This window comes from Mercenaria mercenaria, chromosome 1, assembly GCF_021730395.1.
Source record: "Mercenaria mercenaria strain notata chromosome 1, MADL_Memer_1, whole genome shotgun sequence".
Classification (NCBI taxonomy): domain Eukaryota; kingdom Metazoa; phylum Mollusca; class Bivalvia; order Venerida; family Veneridae; genus Mercenaria; species Mercenaria mercenaria.
Window position 1 is genome coordinate 25,653,317 of NC_069361.1, and position 11,257 is coordinate 25,664,573.

Sequence of the window (11,257 nt, forward strand, 5' to 3'; positions counted from 1 at the left end):
CAAGCTAACGGACATATACATTTTATTACACCATTTTATAGGCTATTATTATTTACGTATGTGAGAAAATACACTGAAATCTACATTGTAAAAACAATTCTAATCGCGAAAATGTTTATAAAGTTGTGAATTTCCCATAAATGCTCGTTTTCAAAGTTTCGGATCAGTAATGCAAAAAGTCAAGCAAATAACCCTACCTTTCGAACGTTTAGAACTACTTTTAAAGACAATTTTTGCTGTACAAATCAGCTGATGCTTTCGAAGTCTTACACTGTTCTGAAATTTGTTATGAACAAAATAGACAATGTTCTGAAAGAAAACTGTTACATATCATTTACTCTAGACTTATGAAATGCTTACTTACATAGCACTGTCATGAGAAGGCAGCTTTCCTTTAAGAGGGCGATAGTGCTACCTAAAACGATTTAATTAAGAAAGGCAGACAAGCCGCGAGTAATGTTTTGCAAAGTTGTTTTATTTAGCTTAATCTTGATAAGACGAATTAAATCTGAATTTCTCTATTTCAGGAAAATACTCAGTCTTCAGCCGACACACTGGATAATTTTGTTTATACTGACATTTTCGTCACCAATCTTTCTAACTTAATTTTACGATAATGTCTTTATCTAAATGTATTACAAGCTGTCACGTAATTTCCTTTTCCTTAGACTGTGTTGATCCGTTGATATAGTTCAGAGAATTTACATAATTGCGTTTCCTTGACAAATCAGATTGTGTTACAGTTGCATGCACTTTTTCTCAGACAACTTGAATTACATTTTGTGTCTGTTACGCGAGCATTCATGTTACGAATGGGATAGATAACATGATAAAGAAATCACAACGGAACATAGGATTTCAAAGAAAACACTGGCATTCTTCTTATATACGCTGTGTGATTCGTGTTTTTCTGAGCAGTATAACAGTGATTATAAGTACAATACATGCGAAAATTTAATTCTGCCGACAGACACCTTATATGAATAACAAACAAGAGCAAGCGTGTAGGATCAGCATATTACCGCGAACTTTTTCACAGGGTGATGAGGCAGAAATCATGTGAATAAGAACTACTTGTACCGAAAAAAGTTCATTACCATTTTTTGTAAAATAATAATAATAAACACTTCAGTTTTCTGAAAACGTATTTTTTTTGTCCTGTTTGACTAAAAATATCACACATATTTTTCAAGTTGACTTATTTTGTTGAGGGACCAATTAAGTTTCCCAAATGCAAGAATTGGAAGCTGTGCCTGATCGATTGCCGTATAGTCTATGACTTCTTAAAAATCTTGGTTAACTGTTGTTTCAAATATGCATTGTATTTCAAGTTGCATATGGTCTTATAATTTTGCACACAAAACAATCGAGAAATAGGTAAAACGTGTCCCCTACTGCATGATTATCTCATCTGCATCGGTGGCATTGCGTAATTATCTGATATCTGACATGCTGCGCTAATATTTGCCCTCTAATGTAACCGTGTTCTTTCAGCTATGCGTCAGGTGTTATGCATGACATATCAATTCATTATGAGATCCATTTATGCCATTTAATCCCAAAATTCCTCGATGGACGGACGGCAGAGTTGTCATGTAGACACAGAACAAACCCTCTTAACCGTAAAGAGTGGCCACGACCTATAGCTATAGTCTGTGAGTTATATGTGATATATAATCTCATCAATAGGAACATGTGTAACATCAAAATCAGTTGATGAATGGTACACTTATGGAGCGAAATCATCTCTGATCTGCTATGGTCTTTTTATGTTGGTTTTAAGCTGATATAACATGATTGACGTGACTGAGGGATAAGTGAGCATGTTTATTAAGAGCGGATCAGTTGGATTTAAAAATAGGAATAACACATACAGAACATTGTATTTTTCAGTTATACTTTATAGCACAAGATGTCCACATCTGTTGAAAGCAGAAAGTATTTTGTAGAGATTCTGGAGGTTTGTCAACCATAATAACTCTTTTCATGACTTGTTAAGTTCAGTATCCGCTAGCGTTTGGTTTATTCTCTTTCTTTCATCAGTTTTTTTTTAATATTGCAGAAAATTTATCGCGTGAAAGGCTAAATTCACGTTCTTCGCTGGACATAATCGAACAGCGGTAATTGTGATGCTTGTGTTCTCTGTCAAAGCTTGCCAACAAATTTCTTATGCTAGAGACCACGTAAAAGTTAAGCTTATTTTGTTTTGCATGAAAGAAAGCGGTATATTGTTCAGGCGTGCCTCAAACATGCCTTAATATTTCGTTTCGATAAAATATTGTGACAACGGGCATATAAAACGCTTGTAATCACCTGGATCATGATCATAATCATTGTTAATAAGATATTAAATAAGAAATAGAAGTTTCCTTTTTTAAATTTCATATTGACTACTGTGTTTATAAGATTATATGTGTTTTAATATTGTCATTGTAAGGCTGTTAGTGGGTACGCCTCGACCCCTACACTGCCTATGACGGGGTAAATAAACGAGGTCACCCTTGAGTGGGGGCCTCAAAAGAAAAGAAAGCAGTATAATTATCTTTGAGTACCAGGAATCCGAATTTGATAAGATATTTTCTTGTATATTTCACTTTAATTTGTTTACATATTCAGCTATTCTTTGGTTTGCGATATTAATGTTAACCAATTCTTTACTTTTTGTCCGGGATATTGCAGCTATTTTAGGGTTGAAAGTGCAGGCGTTTGATCCAGTTTTTTTTATTCGGAAAACTGTATTGTAGACAGGTGTTTTTAAGAATTTTTTCGCTGTCAAAGTTCTCTTGAAGAACTCGTGGATCTAATCTATTATTAAGCACGTAGGCTCTAATTTGCTGTGGGATGATGGACAAATATGATGAGAAATATATTTTTCATGTTTGACTTTTATCAAAGTTCAATAAAACATATTTTCATTATTGATGTTATTGTTTGTATCCGTTTCTATTATATACCTTTATAAATTCTGTTATTTGCACAGTCAGAAAAAAATCCGTATTGTACCCTTTGTATGTATGTTGCTGGACAACTTTTATTAATATGCATGACCGGACACAGTTCTATAATTATAAATGGCGTGTATAAAAACATAACTAAGTTCCACTTTGACAACGATAAACATTGAAAATTTCGTTCAATAACAATACAACAAACAAGAAGAGGGTCATGCTGACCCTAGATCGCTCACCTGAGTAATTTGAGCTACATGTTTCAAATGTTTGTCAAACTGATACTTAAATATTAAGAAAGAAGGTCGGTAGGTCGCATTCATGGTCACTGAAAGTAAGTTTTACGATAGGTGTGCAAAACTGTATATATCGTCAAAATTTCAAGGCTGTATATTAAAAAACAAGAACGTAGGTCAAGGTCACAGTCAAGTGACCCCTGATTACTTTTGGTCATCGGGTAATTATAATTAAACAGTCTAGGAAATATGATCAAATCATTTTTGAAGTATGTTTTCCTATATAATTCATATAAAATCTAAGCGACCACGGGGCGGGGCTTTAAATGGACCCGGGGTTGTGATTTGAACAATCTTATTAAAGGACTATTAGACAATGCCACATGTAAAATATCTAAGCTCTCTGTGCCTTTCGGATTCAGATACGAACATTTTTTTCCTATAGAACTCTATGTAAATTTAAGGGACAACGGGGTAGGACCAATATTTTACATGGGATCATAACTTGAACAATATTGGTTAAAGTCCACTAGACAATGCCACATACCAAATATCTAAGCATTGGGTCTTCAGGTTTCAGAGGAGAAGAGTTTTGAAATTTACAATCTAGTCATGTAGCGAAAATAAGCCCCGCACCCTGGCGTCCATGTTTTTAACGAAATAAAATGGCTTACGCAATTTTGATAGAAAATCACTTAGAGATCATTTCTACCAAATATTTTTGATATCCGGATAACAGTTTCTGAGAAGATGTTTAAAGATTTTCATTAACTGTAATGTTTTTGTTTTTTCATAATGTATTTTGTCTTCATATCATTTTAAGATGGAGTCTGCATTAAGATATTCTGCCTCTATTTTGATACAGCTAGACGAAAATATGGTGTCCGAAAAGCGGTAATTTCTCCATAACAACGGCTGATTTCTGATGTCAAATAGAAATTTTTACTTGGAACATGATAATCTGTCAGATTAGCTGAAAACCCCATTTTCGACCAAAATCGCATTTGGACCCAAAATCTCATATCCTTACATATATATATATATAAATCATAATATAGATTATGCAGACTTGGTTTAACGCTTTGAGGAAAAAAAATCAAATAACACAAAATCATAGAAAGAATGGTTAATTGCACATGAAAATTTAACAACATATGAATCATGTATATTACTCTATAAAAAATTGTCCGTATACTGATATATACATTGAATTCAGGAAAAGGACTGCACAATAATTGTTCACACAAATTTGACCTTTGACCTTCGATATTAGCTTTACTCTTGGCAATTTTGGGGTAACATCTGCACTGCTGACTTTGCCTGATATACTAACATTAAAACAAATTAACTTCAGTGACTAATAATGTAAAGACAAATTAAACAGATTAGAAAAAGTTAAGGTAATATTTTTCACATTTTTGCATGAAAATGAACTTTGACCTTCAATTATCAGGGTTTACCTTGACCTTTTCAAATAAAAGTTGCATTTCTGATTTTGGCTGATATATACACATTGCCTTAATAAAGATGGGTGACTTATGATAACAAACTATTTCTTAAGAATAAAAATAAATTTCAAATATGCCAATTTTGTGATTTTTACATAAGTTTGACCTTTGACCTTGAATATCCAGTTTGCCCTTCATTCCTTTTTGATGAATTTCTTATTGCTGTCATTTTTATCATATTTACATTAATGACAATCAGATAGTTACTGTAATCAAACAGTAAAAAACTAGTAGACGTAAACTTTACCCTACCCCCTAATATTTTTACAAGTGAGTTTTGCCTCCCCTATAACAAACATAACTGAACAAAATATATAGATAGGCACGGCTTTGACACTTAAGAAGTGGGTTTTCATGGAGGATATGAAATGTTGTTTCCAAAAAAGTATAAACTTCTTTTGGCCTGGCCTCAATTCTTGCAATAAAAGTCCGTGAGCTCTCGGACCATGTAAACAACGGTCATATGCTAATCAATAATTATATGAGGTTTGGTGAATCTAGCATAAAATACTCTCTAATCTATAATCCATTTTTAATTTCGAACGGAGGGATGAGCGAACATCCGGATGAACAACGCCAAAACAATACCCTCCGCCTTAGATGGGGGTGACAAGCCCTTTACTATATTAAACATATTTCTTTCGAGCTTCTGAAGGTAAGTAAGATTATCAATTATCAAATTAAAAAACAAAACACAATCATGAAAAAAATTGCATATCCATTTTTTCCGTTTGAAAATTGACAGAGAAACGGAAAGCAAATTCACATCTTGAATAATACTCAAGAACTGCGAAGTAACCATTTTGGCAAAGATAATCACATATTTAAAAAAGTTCATATAAAGGATGAAATTGAGAGAGCACAACCAAGCAAAATATTATCAGACTTGGTTTGGGTCTGTTCAGGTGGAGAAATGTAATGTGCAATCCTTAAAGACCTCAAGCACCGGCTTTTAAAAACGTTTTTGTAATATATATACTACAAGTTCCAAAGAACCAGAAAATATAACATTAAGAAAAAGTATGCGGGCATTATTTACGGCCTCCACACTGCACATAAATGTAACAATTGTGATAGTGAATAAAATCTGCAGGAAGATCCTTTCGAAAATCTGTTGATGGTAGGTTAGTATGTAAGAGCTATTGAGTTTCAGTTCTTCATGTAAACAATGAAGTACTGCTATGTGAATCTACTGATATGACAGAGCTTAAAATATGTTAAGCTAGTTGACTGACGCTTCAGGTGTTAATAACATAAAATATTTTTTTGTTGACAAGGTTACTCTACAAACAATATCAGAAAGACCCACCCTATTCGTTTATGCTTGGATAACGCGAGATCTTTGTCAAAAGGTAAGTTTACATATCTATTGTGCAGATAAACATGAGTTCATCTGTACAGTCAACAGAAGCCAGCTGTGTATTCTGTCCGTCTGATTGTAGAGATAGGCAGCATCCACCAGTGCTCACACAATGATCTGTTCCATTCTGGCCCCAAAACTCTCCCCCGTTGCCTTCGGTAATTGGAATATCTGTTCCGTGACCTACATCAAACCATCTGTACTCTGTACTGTTTTCCAGTCCGTATCCACCCAAATAGTACTGATATTCGCCAACTAAATTTAAAGAACAATCATTTGAACAAAATTATAATCGATTGGATTTGTTTCATTTAATACAATCAGACTTTCAAAAAATGGTAATAAATTTCCTTGTATTACTATATTGCCTCACTTGGGGTCATCAGTTAATTATAATTTAACATTCAAGGATGTATTATCTGATATTTTTTGAAGTAATTTTTTCTATATAACTCATTTCACCCCAGGGGCATAATTTGAACAATCTTGTTAGATATCCACTAGGCAATGCTACATACCAAATAGCAAAGGCCTAGTCCTTAAACTTTCAGACAAGAATATGTTTTTTAATCTATATCTAAGTCTATGTTAACATTTGGACACCTGGGGCCGGGCCTCTTTTAACCCCACAGCACCTGAGCTAAAATGGCTTGTTATCTCATTTTGTGAATTAGTCTGTACGTTCGTCAATCCGTCATTCGTTGAAGGCACACCCTGTCATGGCTTCAAAGGTAAAATATTTCTACTGAAAGCTGGCACAGATGAAGAAAGTATGAAGAAATGTCATTCTACTTTTCCCTAAAAGTGATGTTAAAGGTGGTTAAACAGATTTTAGTTTTGTTTGTTTGTTTGTTTTAGGTTTAACGCCGTTTTTCAACAGTATTTCAGTCATGTAACGGCGGGCAGTTAACCTAACCAGCGTTCCTGGATTCTGTACCAGTACAAACCTGTTCTCTGCAAGTAACTGCCAACTTCCTCACAAGAATCGGAGGTGGAGGACTAATGATTTCAAACACAATGTCGTTTATCAAATAGTCACAGAGAACATACGCCCCGCCCGAAGATCGAACTCGCGACCCCGCGATCCGTAGACCGACGCTCTACCTACTGAGCTAATCGGGTGGGCTAAACAGATTTTGGTCAACGTTTTGATATTTGATTTGTAACTAATCATTTACGTTTATTTGTGTCCACTGAGATCTTTAAACATATTAGATTTTCACTGGAAGTATTCCTAAAATTTGATTTTCCTTTCCTGGTAGCGTTATTTTAGCATAGTTATAGATTTAATAAATATATGTTGCATAAAGAGTGATATGAATTTCGGCACATTGACTATTGTATCAAATTTGTCAAATATTTGTGAAGACAATTACACATTTTGCCAAAATTCATTAGAACTGCAAGTTAATAAAACTATTAATACCTCCCTTTGCCTAGCGCAACTAAGAGAGATTGAAAATAAATTAATTCCAAAACTACATGCTGCTTTAAAACTTGCCTTTTGTTTCATGTAGTTGAAATATCCTACTATTTATCAAATGCAAACGTAAAACTGGGATTTATATTGAAATCTAAAGAAATAGTCCCTTTTTAAGATATTTTTGTACCCCCCGACAACAAAGTTGTAAGTGGGGGTGGGGGGGTGTATACTGGTTTCAGGTTGTCTGTCTGTCTGTCCGTCCGTCCGTAGACACAATCTTGTGCGCACAATCTCTCCTCATCCCCTTAACACAATTTAATGAAACTTCACACAAGTGATCAGTAACAACAGTAGTTGTGCATGGGGCATGTTAGGTTCTTTCAAAAAAATACTTGCAGAGTTATGGGACTTTGTTTTTTGTTACTATACTATATACATAGACACAATCTTGTGCGCACCATCTCTCCTCATCCACTTGACACAATTTAATGAAACTTCACACAAGTGAGCAGTAACAACAATAGTTGTGCATGGGGCATGTTAGGTTCTTTCAGAAAAAAAAAATTACAGAGTAATGGGACTTTGTTTTTTTTGTTACTATACTATATACATAGACACAATCGTGTGCGCACCATCTCTCCTCATCCACTTGACACAATTTAATGAAACTTCACACAAGTGATCAGTAACAACAGTAGTTGTGTATGGGGCATGTTAGGTTCTTTCAGAAAAACAATTGCAGAGTTATGGGACTTTGTTTTTTGTTACTATACTATATACATAGACGCAATCTTGTGCGCACCATCTCTCCTCATCCACTGGACACTATTTAATGAAACTTCACACAAGTGATCAGTAACAACAGTAGTTGTGCATGGGGCATGTTAGGTTCTTTCAACGACAAAAATTGCAGAGTTATGGACTTTGTTTCTTGTTAACATACTATGTACATACAGTCTGCATATGCAGTCTTGTGTGCGCCTAATCTTCCGAACCCTTGCACACAATTTAATGAAACTTCACACAAGTGATCAGTACCAACCCTAGTTGTGCATGGTGCATGTTACGTTCTTTTAGATAAATATTCTGCATAGTTATGGGACTTTATTTTTTGTTACTATACTGTATACATACAGTCTATATACATACAGTCCACATAATTATGCAATCTTGTGTGCGTCAAATTGCATTGTACTGTGGCATGCGGGGGGTACATTCATCACCTTTAGTGATAGCTCTAGTTTATTATTGGAAGGTCATTACAAAATTTCATGAAAGTAATAAAATTTTCATTTCGAATAGTGATCTGGGTATATTGTAATCATCTTTTGGGCGGTTAAGGTCAAGGTCTCAGTAACCACGAGACTGAAAATAGTTTCGGCTGAATAATAAAAGACCTTTCGCCTACTACTTTCGAAATTCACAGAATGTGGTCTGTAAATGAAACCTACAACTGTCAAAGTAAAAATAACGCCTAGACTGAAGCAAAAATAACTTCTAGACTGAAGAAGCTTCCACGCAACAACAAAAGAAAGGGTATCTATCAAATACGGAATCATGCCTAAGGTCAACATGTTAACTCGTAAAACTTTTTCCGAAAAACATTTGGAGCATGACTTTACTTACAGCGACGACTGTATGTAGTCATGGGATGACTTCTATTATATTCAGTGACAATAACTCAAAGGTTGAGGTCGGAGTTTGAAATTGAAATGGTTTATAGTCAATTTCTGGAGAACGCTTAAGTATATGACCTTCAAACTTCATTTGATGCTTGCCAGAAAACTTCAGATGACCCATGTTGCTTTTGAGATCATTAGATAAAAAATCAAGGTCAACGTATACAAAATTACATATGAAAAATCCTCCAACAGACCACCGAGTAGGAATATGTGTCATTTTCAGTAAACCAAATAGATAGATAGAAGACAATGGAAACAATATGCGAGTTATTTTACTTTTGCTACAGATAATTTTTTTTGCTATTGCAGCAAAATAATTAATCAAATTGTATTACATTTATATATAACTCCTTCGGTAGGATACGTTTATAGCTTGGCAATTGAATTCTTTGGACTAGAAATATTGTGAGAGAAAACTACTGTTCGCTCTGCTGTAGTTGTATAAAAATTCATCTTCGCATAAACTAACAATTAACCATTTTCAATGAGAAGTGCTCGAAAATGAAACAAATATGTTCAATCTTTCAAACTGCCCTAAACAAGGAATGGAGAGTCGTGAAAGAGGTAAGTGTTATCTGAAAAGAATCGATTACATTACTAGCTTAGAATGCTGGCAAATTAAAGCAGTCTTGGCGACAGCAGATATCAGCAAGATGTATTTTCATTAGAAAGATAAGAATTCGTAATTGGCTTGTGGAAGGAAGGCGACTATATTTCCCACGCTCGCCCTAAATACCCAAACAAACACACAATCATGCTCACGTCATATGACTTTTGGATAACGTGGTCGCAAACCACTAAAACCAAACATAAAACAATGAAAACTTAAAACTCACAAAATATATGTGCCAGTATTGCTTTGAGATAGTCCATCATTTCGGGTGTGTCCAAATGTAGAAGATGGGCACCATCGTTGTCACAAGTGCTTCGAGAAACATTGAATGTCTCCGCTTTGCCGTACATCTTCATGCATATGTTTAATGACCGTATGTAAGTATAATCATGCTGATCGCAGACAACTGTAATTGTATAATTTTATTTTAGACATAAGAGAAACTACAAAAAGATATTTCTTTAAAACAGTTTATTTTTTACTTCATCAATATTGCTTTGAAAGTCCATGCGAACTTAAGGAGTGCTGCACATTTGATTACTACTCGTGAACATTCAATGAAACCGAGTCTGATATTATGTTATTTGAGTGCATTCGATGCTTCCAAAGGCTCTTTTAAATATTTTATTAATATTGCAGTTTGGGCATCATGTTTCTAAAATATGTTTAAAGCTGAGCTTTACGTTTTACCTTTATAAAAGTCTGTCTGGGCTTGGTGGACTGCATTCACTGTGAAGTTAGCAACATCATACTTGTAGAGCTGGCAACTATATGTTGCGGACGAAAATGCGGCGGACACACATTTCAGCTCGGAGTAGCATTCTGTGGTACAGCGGTTCAAACTGCCAATATATGGAAACGCTTCAAGTCGGCCGTCAAGAAAATGACTATCTGTTACTGATGTCTCGTGCATAATTGTAAGACTGCCGGCTGCTAAACATGGAAAGAGAGCAACAAGTAAATCAACTATTATACTCAAAAACTTTTCTTACCCCACGCGTAGTTTTTCGTTTTTATCTTTGTCAAATTTTGACAGATTTGGATTAAATTTTAATACAATGTTTAATGATTATTTTAAAAGAGCACAATATATGATAGTATGATTTTATAAGTAAAGCTGAATATGCAACAAAATGATGATAAGCTTTGCATCGAGAAATATGCACTCGTGTTTTCGTGAAATAATATTGCACCGCCAATGTAGCGCAAAATGTCAACTGCAGAACTCGTGCCTATTTCTCAATACAAATCTGATAAGCTATTAATGCACACTAGAAGAATAGTATCCTATATCAGAATAAGATATTCTATCCCTTGAACATTGTGATATTGGCCACAAAATTTCTTAATCCCGCAGATTGCACTACATGCTGCATAGAGACCAGCACCAAGTTGCATTCATTTTATGACTTTTAATTTTTGGTTACCTTATTACATCTGTATGGCTCAAAGAATATACGTACATTTGATATTACTTTTATGTTTTA

General features: G+C 34.5%; 1 protein-coding gene across 1 annotated transcript; it reads right to left on the reverse strand.

Moving 5' to 3' along the window:
• Positions 1-4,323: 4,323 nt before the first annotated feature.
• Positions 4,324-10,694, reverse strand: LOC123545714 (uncharacterized). Its single transcript, XM_045332024.2, has 3 exons — positions 10,461-10,694; positions 9,994-10,176; positions 4,324-6,307 (listed from the first exon to the last, which is right to left on the reverse strand). The coding sequence occupies exons 1-3, from the start codon at positions 10,681-10,683 to the stop codon at positions 6,051-6,053; spliced, it is 663 nt and encodes a 220-aa protein (XP_045187959.2). The 5' UTR covers positions 10,684-10,694; the 3' UTR covers positions 4,324-6,050.
• Positions 10,695-11,257: the final 563 nt, after the last annotated feature.

Excerpts from the sequence above, each read along its gene's own strand:
- LOC123545714 (XM_045332024.2), bottom strand. The coding sequence starts at position 10,683 with ATGCACGAGACATCAGTAACAGATAGTCATTTTCTTGACGGCCGACTT. Across the intron at positions 10,177-10,460 it reads CCAGACAGACTTTTATAAAG|TTGTCTGCGATCAGCATGAT; the intron begins GTAAAACGTAAA and ends ATACAATTACAG. Across the intron at positions 6,308-9,993 it reads AATACTGGCACATATATTTT|TTGGCGAATATCAGTACTAT; the intron begins GTGAGTTTTAAG and ends CTTTAAATTTAG.